Below are 16,431 nucleotides of genomic sequence, written 5' to 3'. Positions count from 1 at the left end.
AAAAAATAAAAGCTTGGAAATTCCTGTCCCAGCTGTTGGTACGCAAAAGCGCCTCGCGTCGTCTGATGTGGTGCGCATTATTTATTTTGGGTGCGCATGCGCACCTGCGCACCAGTTATGTGCACCCCTGAATATATATATAATTTTAACTCCAATATTTGCTTCTGGGGGGTCCCTGGAACAAAACGTTTTGAGATGGGGGGGGGGGGGGGTCCGCAGCCAAATACATAACATTTTGGGAGTCCTTGACATGGAAAAAGTTTGAGCACCACTGATATAGCAACCAAACAACACAAACTATCCGTATGTGGCCCCATCTCAAAATACTTAGTTCCAGGGACCCCAGATTGTCAAATAATTTAAGAAAGATGCAGAAAAAGATGCAGAAAACAAGACGATCTACAAGCTCGCTGCGCTTCGCAGCTTGTAGATCTGATACTTTTGGATGCTTTTGAATGTGAACCCTGAAAAGTAACAGTTTTGGACGTATGAGGTTTCTACCGAGACGATATTAAATGGTGCTTGTGTGTCTCTTTTTGTGTGTGTGTGTGTGTGTGTGTGTGTGTGTGTGTGTGTGTGTGTGTGTGTGTGTGTGTGTGTGTGTGTGTGTGTGTGTGTGTGTGTGTGTGTGTGTGTGTGTGTGTGTGTGTGTGTGTGTGTGTGTGTGTTTGTGTGTGTGTGTCTCTAGGTAAACCGCACCGTGGCTTCATAGATCTGGAGATGTTGCCCCCAGAGCTGGGCATCACCATCCTGTCCTATCTGAACGCTACAGACCTGTGCCTGGCTGGCTGCGTGTGGCAGGACCTGGGGCACGACGAATACCTCTGGCAGGGGTAAGACACTGTGTGTGTGTGTGTGTGTGTGTGTGTGTGCGTGCGTGTGCGCGCGGCGTGTATGTGGCATGTATGTGTGTGTGCATGTCCATTTTCGGCTAAGAGATTTGATGTAGAGGGGGGGAAAGTAGGGCAATCATATAGGGTATGAAGTATATAGGGTTTTAGTGGATAAAACCTCCACACATGGGACACATTGACATGTCCCTGTGGCTTTTATTGTGGAAGAATCCAAAAACAGATCAAATGAACAAAAACAAATAGTTATCTTGTTGTTCTGTGTCTCCCCATTATTGAGATATGAACCATTAGGCAGTTTTACCTGGACCTTTTGACCCAAAAGTTGAAATCCGTTCTTGTGTATTGCCCTCTTGTGATCAACAAATGTAACATCTACTCATCCACATTGGATTTGGGTATTCAAAAATATGTTATATATTTTTAAAATATATTTTTGTGAACAGAAATGACGAAACAGATGACGGGTTCCTTTCTCGGTTTATCGGGAGGTGTAGTTCCAGACTCTATATAGCATTCAGAGATTGTGGAATAGTTGTCTAGCTTACGTGAGAATACTTGTGATCAAAGCCAGTGTTTCCCAAACTTTTTAGATCGAGACCCAAAAGAGAAATGTGATGTTTCCCCGGGATAGATTTTTTATTTTGGGTAATAAAAATAAAATTAAAAAAACGTTTTTTATTTTATTTTATTTTTTTAATTTTAAATTCAACAGTGCGCACCGAACGTGCAAGTTTATGTGCATAAATGACCTCCAGGTTTAGGTGGGGTCGCGAGTCAATTTCCGCATTATTTTGGGGTCGCGGGCTGAAAAGTTTGGGAACCCATGATCTAAGCCTGGACGTTCATTCAATACAAAGTTGGGCGGAAACCTTGTACCTTGCACAAATAGCTAAGATAGCCAATCTACAAGCATCTAATGTTGCGTTGTGACACTTTTTGAGCTATATATCTGCTATTTTTGCTTAACCACTTGAACCCTATACCAGGGGTCTTCAACAGGGGGTCCTCAGAGTTACTACAGGGGATCCGCCAAATCTTTGTTTTATGTGATTTTTTTTTTACATTAACCACTTGAATCCCTAGCATCCCTTTTCTGAGGAGAACTTTAGCCAAAAATAGCCGATCTACAAGCTCACAACGCCTCGCGCTGCGAGGCAAAGAGGTGTTTGGTGTGAGGGGAAAAAAGAGCAGACCAAGTAAAAAAAGAAAAGCTCAATCTAAAACACAATTTTTATACAATATAGAGGGGTGTCCCTGCTTCATCTCTCTCTCAGCTAGGGGGTCCTTGGCCTGAAACATTGAAGACCCCTGCCCTATAGCATCCATATTCTGGAAGGGGGAACATTAGCCAAAACAAGTCGATCTACAAGCTCACAACGCGTCACATCGGCTATTTTTGGCGAAGAGATTTGTTGTAGACGGGGAACATGCAGATCCAATTACAGTTGTAACTCAGGACGCTTTCTCTAAGAATAGACGGGCTCAGTGGTTAACCCATTAACTCATTCACTGCCACTGACGTAATAAACGTAATTATTCCCGTTTACCAAACCTGCCACAGACGTAAAAAACGTAATTATTAATTTTTCCAATTTTTTTTTTTTTTTTTTTTTTTTGACCCAAAGACCAAGGAGATATGATTTTTCGAAGGAAAAGACTCCCATCCACTTCCTTGTTAACTTAAAGCTTAAAAATTCTATATCTCAGCTCCTGAGTACTTTTTTTTTTTCAATGAAAAATCTCTGGCAGTGGGCAAACGCGGCCAGCAATAAGTCTGGCAGTGAATGAGTTAAGACCCGAGGTCGATTCTACAAATGCCTCCCAAATCAGCAGTTGCCAAACTTTCAAGATTTTTACCAGGTGCTCGAAGAGTAGCCTGGTAAACCCTCCCTCCAGAAATCTCATTTCCATTTGATTTCTGGAGTGAGTCTGGCCTGATCGCCCATTCTGCAATATTGGCTGTGGGCTGGAGTTGGGCGGGAGTAATACCGTTGACTGACAACCCCTTCAGCCAATGATCGTTTTTCCCCTTCAGCCAATCAGCAGTTCATTTTTACCACCTCCAGACTATGTGACGCAACGGGACTTTTGAGACGGCCATGCCCAAAATAGGTTGCCTTATTGGGATACATGCGTGTCACTCCCCGCCCCTGCCGGTTCTCTAAATTTATATTTTTAAATAGGCTCTGTCATGATTAATTGACCACATATATGAAGTTAAACAACTAAATTCTATCCAAACGATATCTTAATAGTAAATTCCGTGCCTCAAAAAAGAAGTTTGAGACGGTTTTAAAAACAAAAGTAAGAAGTGAAGGCACTCGCAGAACAACAATGGCTGCCGTTCGTCTTTTTCCGGCGTCACTCAGGCTGCACTCGGCTTCATTCGGGCTCACTCGAACTCGCCACCTGATTGGCCAACTGTCGCTGTCAATCACCGAACTATGAGCGACGACGCTGATAGGCTCGTCCGTTTGGCGTACACAGCCAATATTGCAGAATGGGCGTTCATGCCAGACTCACTCGAAGAAATCAAATGGAAATGAGATTTCTGGAGGGAGGGTTTACCAGGCTACTCGAAGAGCGCCTGAGTCTACAAACAGTCAGCCTAATCATCATCATTCGACACCTATTCGACACTTAGTCGCCACCTATTCCTCATTGGCTGTCCTGGCTGTCCTTCACTCCTTTAAGCCAATGGGGACACTTCCCCTTCGGCCCGTCCTTTAAGCCAATGGGGAGACGGCCCGTCCGCCGCGGTAACCGCCCTCCGCTCCCCTCATTCACACTGCAACAGTTGCAGAGAGTGCAAGTTGCACTGCTGCCTCAGGCAGGAGAGTTAGCCTAAATGCTAGCGTGCTTCATTAGACCTAGTTTGGCTATTAAGTTGTCGATCGACACGGTCACGACTTTTTTCTGTTCTGGCCCCACAGTGGTGGAATGAACTTCCCACTGAAGTCAGGACAGCATATTTGGCCATGTTCACACTGACTTCAATCTTCTCACGGCGCGGCACGAAGTAACGCACTGTGAGCTTGTATATCTGCTACAATATATCAGCAAACCTTCCCTGGGTAAATAAAAGCTCAAAAAGAAAGGTTTCTTTTTTGACATATGACTTCTCTGTCAGGTGGAAACCTCACTATGTTCAAAACTGTTACTTTCTAGGATCCAAATTCAAAAATATAAAAAAGTAGCAGATCTACAAGCTCAAAGTGTCGCTACTCGATCTGCTACTTTTGCTGCTTTCGTGTGACGCTGTAGTGGGATCAAGTAGTGCGTTAATTTACAAAAAAAACACAAAAAGTTAAAACGTGGAGATAAGAGGTTTCTGCCCGGCGACAGCGACGATATATACTGTATTTGAGTTTAGGCCTGTCACAAATGATTACATAATCGTCTAATTATTTGAGATAATAGCAATTAGTCTTTGCATAATCGTCTTTATCGTTTCCATGTTAAAAAAATGTCACACATTTTCTAATATATAAAAAAGCAGTTATAGCAGATCTACAAGCTTACAACGCGCTTGTAGATCTGCTAATTCTGCTTTTTGAGTGGTGCCAGCCACTCCTACACTTGACTGTGTGTGTTGGTCTGTCCGTTTGAGCACGGCCTCAACAGCTGCAGCTGATTGCAACACAAGGATGCAACCAGTTACACTAATTCAAAGGCACCACTCTCTTCACACAGGGTGAGACTTTTTTTTACACGTATACAATTATTGAATACGTCAATAATTTATTTGTATATTTAACTTATTTTTCACATCTGCCCTGTGCAATTTTTAATTACAAAGATTTTTTTTCCAAACACACAATTAAATTGTAATTATTTGAGTGACAATTAATCGTCAACTTAAATGAGTTTTTGTGACAGTCCTATTTGAAGTCCATAATTGTCCCTGTTGTGTGTGTGTGTCCAGGCTGTGTAAGTCCACATGGGGGCACTGCTCCATCTACAACAGAAGGCTACCCGCTGGCTTCTCATACAGGAGACTGTACTTACAACTGGACGAAGGCAGTCTCACCTTCAACGGCAACTACCAGGAGGTAATGCTCATAAGCGCGCACGCACGCACGCGCACACACACGCGCGCGCACACACACACACACACACACACACACACACACACACACACACACACACACACACACACACACACACACACACACACACACACAACAATATACGCACTTTTATTATATTATTTTATATTTTATTTATTATCTATTCTATAATTTAGCCCAGGGGTCTTCAACCTTTTCAGGCCAAGGACCCCCTAAAGTTCTCCTCAGAAAAGGGATGCTAGGGTTCAAGTGGTTAATGTAAAAAAAATCACATCACACAAAGATTTGTTCTTAGTTTTTCTGTTACAATTTTGTTCTGCTCGTTAATTTGTGTCATTACTTCCAGTTTCACTTGTCAATTGTCGTGTATCCTGTATGAGTTATCTATCCTTATTGGATGAATTCGGTAATGTGACCTGAAAATGTATTTTCTGTTCAGTAAATTGCTGGAGAGACAAGGAGACTGTTACAGAACAAACACTAATACTGTAGGAATGACTATTACCACACTATAGAGCTAATTAACGTGTGTGTGTGTGTGTGTGTGTGTGTGTGTGTGTGTGTGTGTGTGTGTGTGTGTGTGTGTGTGTGTGTGTGTGTGTGTGTGGGTGCGCGTGCGTGCGTGCGTGCGTGCGTGCGTGCGTGCGTGCGTGCGTGCGTGCAGGGTATCAGTTATTTCATGTCTAAAGGCATACTAGTGGACCATCCTACGGAGCTGGCCAAGTTTATCTTCTACACACGACGACTCAACTGGAAGATGCTGAGGATCTACCTCGATGAAAGGTACACACACACACACACACACAGAGCACACACACACACACACACACACACACACACACACACACTTATCGTCAGGTTCACTATAGCCCTTTGAACTCTGGAAAATGTCAGGGATTCAGGTAGGAATCAGGTGGGAACATTGTCTCAATAGGAGAATGACCGTAACTGTAAATAGTCTGTTGATTAGTCGAGGGGTGGTGTCTGGGTAGACACACATAAGATGCAAGCATCAAATGCCATTATTAATTTCCTTCCAACCAGAACATAGCAGATTCATTTAATTCTTTGACATGCGTAGGCCAGTCACAGCCAGTGTGTGTCCGTGCGCACGTGTGTGTGTGTGTGTGTGTCTGTGTGTGTGCCTCTTGTTGTGGTTTGCGGTGCGTACAGGCGCGACGTGCTGGACGAGTTGGTGACGCTGCACAACTTCAGCAACCAGTTCCTGCCCAACGCGCTGAGGGAGTTCTTCAGACACATCCACGCTCCCGAGGAGAGGGGCGAGTACCTGGAGACACTCATCACCAAGTTCAGCCACAGGTTCTGCGCCTGTAACCCGGCGCTGGTCCGAGACCTGGGGCTCAGTCCAGGTCAGTGCCGTGGGGTGGGGGAATGTTCGCCTGAAATAGCCGATCTACAAACTCGCAACTATGGTTGGGATCCTTTTAGGATTTTAACTTAATGATTCCCTCTTAAAGATTCCTATAGGGCGGGGGTCTTCAACGTTTTCAGGCGAAGGTCCCCTTAGCTGAGAGAGAGATGAAGCAGGGACCCCCACTACAATTTGTATAAAATTGTGTTGCAGATTAAACTTTTTCATAGATTTCATAGATAGCTGGATTCATGTTAATGTGTATTTTCAGATAGTTAACACATCGTGTGCCAGAGGTTTATTAAAATAGGGTACGTTCAGTGCCTGCATATCTTCCATCCACTTACGTTCATACGTTTCGTGCTGTAGAAGCCCTGACGCGGAAAGTGCATCTAAACAAGCGTGCGTGCGAGACGGCGGAGGGTCCCGACTAACGCCTGGAACAATAATATTTCTAACGCGATCCTCCAGTGCAGAGTGATCGCCGATCGAAAACGGCTCACTTCCACCACGTTAAAAAGAAATTGAGATATTAAGCTTTTAGTCAAGGAGTTAACATTCGAGCGGCCGACCGGAAGTATTTTTGACATGGATCTACACCCGGCCTCTCCTTCTTAGAGACTCCTTGGATGATCCCAAAGTTTCGTTAGAGCGCCCCACGTGGGCCCCCCGTATAAAAAGAAAAATGGGTCAAAAACGGTCCGGACCGTTTATGGCACTCCCCGCATGGATTCTCAAAAACGGTCCAGACCGTTTATGGCACTCAATATTGTGTTAACCTTTAAACCCTCAACCCCCAACCAAGTACAGAGCCAACGGTCAAGTTGACTCAATTTTAGTCAACTTGACCGTCGGCTCTGCACTTGGTCTGCTCTTTTCCCGTTCTACACAGACTCTCCGAAAACAGCAGATCTACAAGCTCACAAGGCGTTTTGTGGACTTGTAGATCTGCTATTTTCAGCTAATGTTACCCATCACACAAATATTTGGCAGACCCCCTGTAGTAACTCTGAGGACCCTCTGTTGAAGACGCCTGCTATAGGGGGCTCTAAATGGACCCTTACAGGTCTGTAACTCTGAGAGTGTACAAATGGAACCAAATGGACCCTTACAGGTCTGTAACTCTGAGTGTACAAATGGAACCAAATGGACCCTTGCAGGTCTGTAACTCTGAGAGTGTATAAATGGAACCAAATGGACCCTTACAGGTCTGTAACTCTGAGAGTGTACAAATGGAACCGAATGGACCCTTGCAGGTCTGTAACTCTGAGAGTGTACAAATGGAACCAAATGGACCCTTACAGGTCTGTAACTCTGAGAGTGTACAAATGGAACCAAATGGACCCTTACGGGTCCATTTGGTTCCATTTGTACACTCTAGGAATTATGGCTGTCCATGAAATGTTAAAGTTTGAGAACCACCTCTATTGTAAACTTTAAATAACATAAATTATACATTTTCTTCCTCAAGTGCATCAAATTCTCTGTTAAACAAACGCCCCCACCTATTACTTCAATAACAGAAGAAAACAAATCAAAGAAAAATAAATGACTCATTTCTTCATTTTCATTGGTATGAAACAGTTCATCAACATACGCTTTTTTTAAGTAAACTCAACTGCTGCTGTACATCTAAATACTGGTAATAGGCTCTGTGCACAGCAGCCATATTATCACTTCCTTCACAGGTGTTACCAATGATACTAATGAAGGCTCTGTTCCATTTAGTGTAGCACAGTGGTTTCCACAACCCCCATAACTCTGAAAGCGTACAAATGGAACCAAATGGACCCGTAAGGTCCATTTGTACGCTCTCAGAGTTACACACCCACAAGGGTCCATTTGGAAGCCCATGAGGATCCCTGGACCCCAACTTCAGACCCACTGGTGTAACAGAGTGTTTCCAGTGAGCCAACATGCACAATATCAGCACCCTGACTCTGTTTGACCAGAATGGAACAGAGCCTTCATTAGTATCATTGGTAACACCTGTGAATGTCTTCATAATATGGCTGCTGTGAATAGAGCCTATAGACAAATCCACAGACGCGCTGCCTGTAGGCAGCCATAGCTGCGGTGTCAACGCTCCTACACCGCGACACCGCAGCAATGGCCGCCTACAGGCAGCTACAGGCAGCGCGTCTGTGGATTCGTCTATTGGCATGAGCCCTCGTGCCCACGTCGCACCGCCGGTCCGACCAATATGTCATATATGGAGATCTTTGTGTCTGTCATTCCTTTGCCCTTGTATGCCCATGTATGGAGATCTCTGATGTCATCAGTATATGCCCATATGCAACAGGGTTATGTCTGAGTCATGGTGATGGGCCGATGGCCGGCCTTTATATATGGTTATGTCTGAGTCATATGTCCGCCAGTCAAGTATGGGTAGCTGGAGACCAAGATGGCGCCGGGAGGGGAAGATCTGCGCGCAGATCTGCCAGGGGAAGATCTTTGCTAGTGACGTCACAAATGGGCGGGGTTTAGGGAGGAGGGGGCGGGGCTCCGTGACTGTTCACTTTTTTCTTTTCAAAACTTTATTGAACACTGTTACAAATCAATGTTACTTTATGGATAAGTCTTGTTTATTATTATACAATGAACGTGTTTTTCCAGTGGTAACCTATTTATATCATTGATATATTAAATAAGTTTGAAGAGGCTTAATGGTGATTATTTAGTGAATTATGGACAATTTGTTTGTTTTAACAGAACGTTTTATTAAATAACTTATAATCACCATTAAGCCTCTTCAAACTTAATAAGTTTGAAGAGGCTTAATGGTGATTATTTAGTGAATTATGGACAATTTGTTTGTTTTAACAGAACGTTAATAAAATGTTTTCGCGATAATATATTTGTGTCTCTATAATATTAATATGTGATATAATATATAATAATATATAAAGATGCCTGCCGCCCATGGCTATCCAAAAAATCTTCTAAGTACAAAGCACCACCAGGTCCCTGCGGAGGGGGGTCCCCTCACCCAGCCCCGTATCCAGGATCGGGGTGCCTTGGTCTGGGTAGAGAGGGACCCCCGAAGGGGGTCTCCTGGTTGTTTTTGAAAAATACCAAAAATTATTGAAAGTACAAAGTACCACCAGGTCCCTGCGGAGGGGGGTCTCCTCCACCCAGCCCCGTACCCAGGATCGGAGTGCCTTGGTCTGGGTAGAGAGAGACCCCCGAAGGGGGTCCTCTGGTTGTTTTTGAAAAATACCAAAAATATTCAAAGTACAAAGTACCACCAGGTCCCTGCGGAGGGGGGTCTCCTCCACCCAGCCCCGTACCCAGGATCGGAGTGCCGTGGTCTGGGTAGAGAGAGACCCCCGCGGGGTCCTCTGGTTGTTTTTGAAAAATACCAAAAATATTCAAAGTACAAAGTACCACCAGGTCCCTGGGGAGGGGGGTCTCCTTCACCCAGCCCCGTACCCAGGATCGGAGTGCCTTGGTCTGGGTAGAGAGGGACCCCCAAAGGGGGTCCTCTGGTTGTTTTTGAAAAATACAAAAAATCTTCTAAGTACAAAGTACCACCAGGTCTCTGCGGAGGGGGGTCCGTTCCACCCAACCACGTACCCAGGATCGGGGTGCCTTGGTCTGGGTAGAGAGGGACCGCCAAAGGGGGTCCCTGGTTCTTTTTGAAAATTTCAAAAAATCTTCTAAGTACAAACCAGGTCTCTGCGGAGGGGGGTCCGATCCACCCAACCACGTACCCAGGATCGGGGTGCCTTGGTCTGGGTAGAGAGGGACCGCCAAAGGGGCCTTTTCAAAAGATTTTTTGAATTTTTCAAAAAGAACCAGGGACCCCCTTTGGCGGTCCCTCTCTACCCAGACCGAGGCACTCCGATCCTGGGTACGGGGCTGGGTGGAGGAAACCCCCCTCCGCAGGGACCTGGTGGTACTTTGTACTTTGAATATTTTTGGTATTTTTCAAAAACAACCAGAGGACCCCCTTCGGGGGTCTCTCTCTACCCAGACCAAGGCACTCCGATCCTGGGTACGGGGCTGGGTGGAGGAGACCCCCCTCCGCAGGGACCTGGTGGTACTTTGTACTTTGAATATTTTTGGTATTTTTCAAAAACAACCAGAGGACCCCGCGGGGGTCTCTCTCTACCCAGACCACGGCACTCCGATCCTGGGTACGGGGCTGGGTGGAGGAGACCCCCCTCCGCAGGGACCTGGTGGTACTTTGTACTTTGAATATTTTTGGTATTTTTCAAAAACAACCAGAGGACCCTGCGGGGGTCTCTCTCTACCCAGACCATGGCACTCAGATCCTGGGTACGGGGCTGGGTGGAGGAGACCCCCCTCCGCAGGGACCTGGTGGTACTTTGTACTTTCAATAATTTTTGGTATTTTTCAAAAACAACCAGAGGATCCCCTTCGGGGGTCTCTCTCTACCCAGACCAAGGCACTCCGATCCTGGGTACGGGGCTGGGTGGAGGAGACCCCCCTCCGCAGGGACCTGGTGGTACTTTGTACTTTGAATAGTTTTGGTATTTTTCAAAAACAACCAGAGGACCCCCTTCGGGGGTCTCTCTCTACCCAGACCAAGGCACTCCGATCCTGGGTACGGGGCTGGGTGGAGGAGACCCCCCTCCGCAGGGACCTGGTGGTACTTTGTACTTTGAATATTTTTGGTATTTTTCAAAAACAACCAGAGGACCTCGCGGGGGTCTCTACCCAGACCACGGCACTCCGATCCTGGGTACGGGGCTGGGTGGAGGAGACCCCCCTCCGCAGGGACCTGGTGGTACTTTGTACTTTCAATAATTTTTGGTATTTTTCAAAAACAACCAGGAGACCCCCTTCGGGGGTCCCTCTCTACCCAGACCAAGGCACCCCGATCCTGGATACGGGGCTGGGTGAGGGGACCCCCCTCCGCAGGGACCTGGTGGTGCTTTGTACTTAGAAGATTTTTTGGATAGCCATGGGCGGCAGGCATCTTTATATATTATTATATATTATATCACATATTAATATTATAGAGACACAAATATATTATCGCGAAAACATTTTATTAACGTTCTGTTAAAACAAACAAATTGTCCATAATTCACTAAATAATCACCATTAAGCCTCTTCAAACTTATTAAGTTTGAAGAGGCTTAATGGTGATTATAAGTTATTTAATAAAACGTTCTGTTAAAACAAACAAATTGTCCATAATTCACTAAATAATCACCATTAAGCCTCTTCAAACTTATTTAATATATCAATGATATAAATAGGTTACCACTGGAAAAACATGTTCATTGTAAAATAATAAACAAGACTTATCCATAAAGTAACATTGATTTATAACAGTGTTCAATAAAGTTTTGAAAAGAAAAAAGTGAACAGTCACGGAGCCCCGCCCCCTCCTCCCTAAACCCCGCCCCCTCCTCCCTAAACCCCACCCCCTCCTCCCTCCCCAAGATCTTCCCTTGGCAGATCTGCGGCAGATCTTCCCCTCCCAGCGCCATCTTGGTCTCCAGCTACTCATGACTCCCGCCAGTCGGCATATGGGGGCTGCCTGATTTGTTTGAGACTGATGCCGATCATGTCACAGAATTCAAATAGCTGTTGTATACAGGGTTAAAAGTGATTCAACTGAGGTGCACGGTGGCACAGTCGGTAGCGCTGTGGGCGCTGGGGGCGTGTCCTCTCCTCCGCATCAGTGCCCATACCGTGGGTGGGGTTGGTGAAAGGGCCTTTCTGTGTGGAGTTTGCATCTTCTCCCCGTGTCTCCTAGGGTAGTTAATACCCTCACAAAAACATGCAGTAATCCTGGTCTCTATACTGCCTCCCCCTGGTCAGCCAGGGCGCCTGATGGAGGGGAAAGGAACTGGTTGCAATAATGTGTTCCTTCCACGCGCTGCGTCCAACCAGGGAAACTCCCCCCTGTCAGGTGATGCGAAGTGGCCTGCTCACTCCTCATGCATTGAAGGAGGCATAAGCTCAGTCCGTGGCTCTCCCCAGGCTGGCAGAGGGAGTGTAGCGCCCAAAATTACTTAGACCATTGGCACTGGGTGAAAAAAAAGGGGGGTTGCGAAATGGGATAAAAAGTGATTAAACTGATTGTAATGCTATATTTTAGCTGCCTTTTGCTGGGCACCGCGTTGAGAAGCATTGATGTATTGTGTTTGATGTTTGTCCCCTAGATGCGGTGTACGTGCTGTGCTACAGTCTGATCCTGCTGTCCATCGACCTCAGCAGCCCGCACGTCAAAAACAAAATGTCCAAGAGGGAGTTCATCCGCAACACGCGCCGAGCGGCCCACAACGTCTCCGACGACTTCGTGGGCCACCTCTACGACAACATCTACCTGATTGGCCACGTGGCTGCCTAGTCCCGCCTACTGTACCGCCACGCCACGTCCCCCCACCCCAACCCCCGTCCGATCCTATTAGCCATCCAATAGAAGAAGCTCTTACACTGCACTGAACGATGGGGGAATAAGTGATCGGGGTTTCCGATGCATGCCTGAATTGGTACCGCATGGAAAGAGTGTGGGAAACGGATTTGAACCTTGTTTAGTTGTTTTTTTTGCAAGAAACGAAGAAAACGTCAAAAATGCAAAAGATACGTTCGCTGTGGAAACTCATCACTGCACTGTGCGTCGCCTGCCACGATGGAACGCCACTTTGTGCACAGCTGTCAATAAACGATATCGGCCTATCAAATCATATAGTCGCTTTACGCCGAGCGAAAGTATCCGCATGACGGCCGGACAAGCACCTCCCCCGAAGACACGCTCTGACACTGCACTGAACGACGCCGTCCGGCTGCCAATTGGTGGAACTCGGGGGCCAATCAGGAAAGCGGCAGGACAAGACTGGGCCCGCCCCCCCATTCAGGAAACGAATGCCGTCGGCGACATTGACTCTAGATGACGTTAAAATGCTGCTTGAGTGGCACTGATCAACGCAACGCGACACTAACTAGCAACCGCTAACCGAGCGGCTAGCACGCTAAAGCGACGGCTCACCGCGGAGAATGAAAGCGACGGCTCACCGCCACGATGAAGTTAAGATGAATGAATGTTTAAACTGTAGCAGAACCGCTATGCCAGTTTTGTACTTTACACCTTTTTGTACCTATACCTGCGTTGGAAGGAGCAGGGCTAGCCTGTTTTACTATAATAACTTTGAAAGAAGAAGTATGCGTTGATTGTAGTTTTATCAAATAAGTGTACAGCCCCTCGGCCCCTTGGGTAATATCATTACACATTGGTTACAATACCTACCCCCACACACGCATATTGTGTTGTCGGGCAGAAACCTTGTATATCCATATTTCAACGTTATATGTTTTCTTTTCCTAATTGAATGCCCTACTTCATCTTACTACACTGTCAACCAAAAGTATTATTTTTGGGTGTATTAGTTGCTATGTTTGAAAAGGTTTTCAGTTAAAGTGAAAGAGGTAAAGTTTGTATGTGGGATTTTTTTATAAATATTGAACCAATGAAATGTATTAAGAAAGAGCTTGTGACTAATGATAACAGCATTAGATCCATTTGGAACACTTTTTTTTTTTTCATTTCCTGAAACGTAAGAGTTATGGACATACAAGGTTTTCACCCGACATACACACAGCTAGTGGTCAGCGTGAAGTTTATTTTATTTTATTTTATTTTGAAATGTAACTAGAGAATGAGTCCCTTGAGATGTAGCGTCTCATTTTCGAGGGCGGTCCTCAATGCCTTTCGCACCAGCAAATGTCCAAAACCACACCCCCATCGCTGTGATTTTTATATCACTTTGACGAGAAGGCAGGCGCACCATCAGCAAGGCCCTGGCCAAATCCCAATACTCTTAACCCATTAAGACCGGGAATAGCAGATATACAAGCTAATAGTGTGGCACCGAGTGCCGCACTGTTCGCGCTTTAAAAGACATATTTATATTCAAAGATTTGCACACATTTTCAAGATTTTTTGAAAAATAGCAGATCTACAAGCTTGTATATCTGCTATTTTTGAATAGCCAAAGAAATTAAAAAAAAATTACACAGATGCGTTCCCGGTCTTAATGGGTTAATTTCTGCTTCCTCGCCTCCTCCGAACTCCGGGAGCTACTAGGAGAGTGTACAGGCTCCTCCTCCGGGCCGCTTGGAGTGGGGATCTCAGCGAGGAGGACCTTGTTTTCATCAGAAGTCTCGACCAGTGGCGGCGTCCCCAGGAATTACATTTAGGGCAGGCGAGATTTTTCTTTTGCACCCCCCCCCCCTCTATTACCCCCAAAAAAGACGTTTCAACGAAATCGGCGATCGAAAACCGGCGAAAGTGGCCGTTTTCAAGATGTTTTGGTCATTATCTCTGGAACAGAAGGTCCAATCTGCTCAGTTCAAAGCTGGTTGGATGCGTGACTTTGAGGACATTAAGCATGCAATGACCTTTTTGGGGTACTTGAGTTTTCTTTCGAGAGATCTTAGTTGCCCTGCCTCTTCAGTGGGTACGCCACTGGTCTGGATGCGAGGATGGGCGTTTGAGTACAGGGTGATCTGGCTAATGAACGGTGTGGTTTGTGAAGTTTACCATTGCGAAACGTATACACGCTAGATGGACTGTTTTTTTTTATTTAATTTTATTTACGGTGATCAGGCTGAGTAACTACCTTTCCACATTCAAAATCTGGAGTGCTGATTTACTTTATTTTATTATTATTATTATTATTATTATTATTATTATTATTACATTTATTGTTTTGTTATTATTGTCTGCCCCTCGTACCTGATGTCTAACTCATGGGTTATATAACTCATTAGATTGCACCCTCACTCTTTGGCCTTCCTCCCGCCGACTGTGTGGCATTGTTTTTAACCAGACTTAAAGCCCACGAGTCCCCCCCCCCTCCCCCAGAGCTACAGTATCTACTACTGTAGATCCTCTAGTATTTCCCTCTACATCTAATTTATTTACAGAAAATAGCCATTCTACAAGCTATTGCCAGAGGTGGAAAGTAACTAAGTGCATGTACTGTACTTAAGTGCAATTTTTAGGTGTTTGTACTTTACTTGAGTATTTCCAATTTCCAATACTTTTACTTCTACTCCACTACATCTCAGAGGCAAATATTGTACTTTTACTCCACTACAATTATTTGAAAACTTTAGTTACTAGTTACTTTGCAGATATAAATGATTACATTATAAAACATAGATTAACCACTTTAGCCCTATTTTATTCCTAGGCTATTTGAAAATAGCCGATCTACAAGCTCACAGCGCGTTGTGAGCTTGTAGATCTGCTATTTTCAAACATTTTAGTACTTTTACTTTTGGTACTTTAAGTACATTTTGTTACCAATACTTATTGATACTTTTACTTAAAGGAGACACACCATGAATTTCACTTTTTTTTATTTTTTTGGTATTTTTTGGGCTCCCCAGTGTCTCTTGTACCCCAAAAAATATATTTTTTTAATATTCAGTCATTCATTCTCATTTCAGAGATTTTCAGAATGGGCGTGTCTAAACAGGCCATCTCAGAGTGGCAAGTTTGCTTACCTCACCAAACTTTCTGCCCATGTATTTTGCCAGACAGAATTGCTCAGTACTGCAGTACAGCACCCCTCTGCCCAACAGGACGTTTTGGTATTGCAGCTGAAAGTGCTTTATAAGCCTGAGAGAATTGACTTGGGATGAGTATATCTGAGTGTTGATTTAGGCTCAAACCTTTTGAAAATGGTTTGAGGGACATACACCATATGATATTAAATATCAAATATTTTTTTTAAATTCATGGTGTGTCTCCTTTAAGGAAAACATTTGAGTACTTTTTTTCCACCACTGGCTATTGCTGTCTTGTAGATAGCTAGTGAGCTTGTAGATCGGCTATCTCCGTAGAATGTTTGCCTCAGAATAGGGACGCTAGGGCTCATGTTAAGTTGCATGTGAACCACCTAAGCACTACATAATTCATCGTGGGACGAATAGTGATAACAGCAGATCTACCAAGCTAACAGTGAGATTGTATATCTGCTACTTTTGGCTATTTTGGAGGAAGCCGTTTTCACCTAGTCCCCCCCTTTTCCTTGTTCAAGTCCACTTCAGCAGAGTGGACACAGAACTTGAAGGTGTAATTCTCCTGACAACCACTTCCCCTGGGGTCGGAAGAAACCCTTCGGTTGTGTCCAGTCCTGGTTGAAAA

At 45.0% G+C, this 16,431-nt stretch overlaps 1 protein-coding gene across 1 annotated transcript in view; it reads left to right on the top strand.

Annotated features, from left to right (window-relative positions):
* The window catches only part of fbxo8 (F-box protein 8), an 18,764-nt gene extending 4,657 nt beyond the window's left edge, over positions 1 to 14,107 (top strand). The window contains exons 3-7 of the mRNA XM_084080132.1: positions 689 to 833; positions 4,780 to 4,906; positions 5,589 to 5,707; positions 6,098 to 6,294; positions 12,440 to 14,107. Of these exons, the coding sequence (XP_083936258.1) occupies positions 689 to 833; positions 4,780 to 4,906; positions 5,589 to 5,707; positions 6,098 to 6,294; positions 12,440 to 12,627 (776 nt within the window). The 3' untranslated portion in view covers positions 12,628 to 14,107. The remainder of the gene's footprint in view (positions 1 to 688; positions 834 to 4,779; positions 4,907 to 5,588; positions 5,708 to 6,097; positions 6,295 to 12,439) is intronic.
* Positions 14,108 to 16,431: the final 2,324 nt, after the last annotated feature.

Source organism: Gymnoscopelus microlampas (genome assembly GCF_963454915.1).
Source record: "Gymnoscopelus microlampas genome assembly, chromosome: 2".
Lineage (NCBI taxonomy): Eukaryota > Metazoa > Chordata > Actinopteri > Myctophiformes > Myctophidae > Gymnoscopelus > Gymnoscopelus microlampas.
The sequence above is the reverse complement of the archived record's forward strand: the minus strand, read 5'-3'. Positions and strand labels throughout refer to the sequence as shown.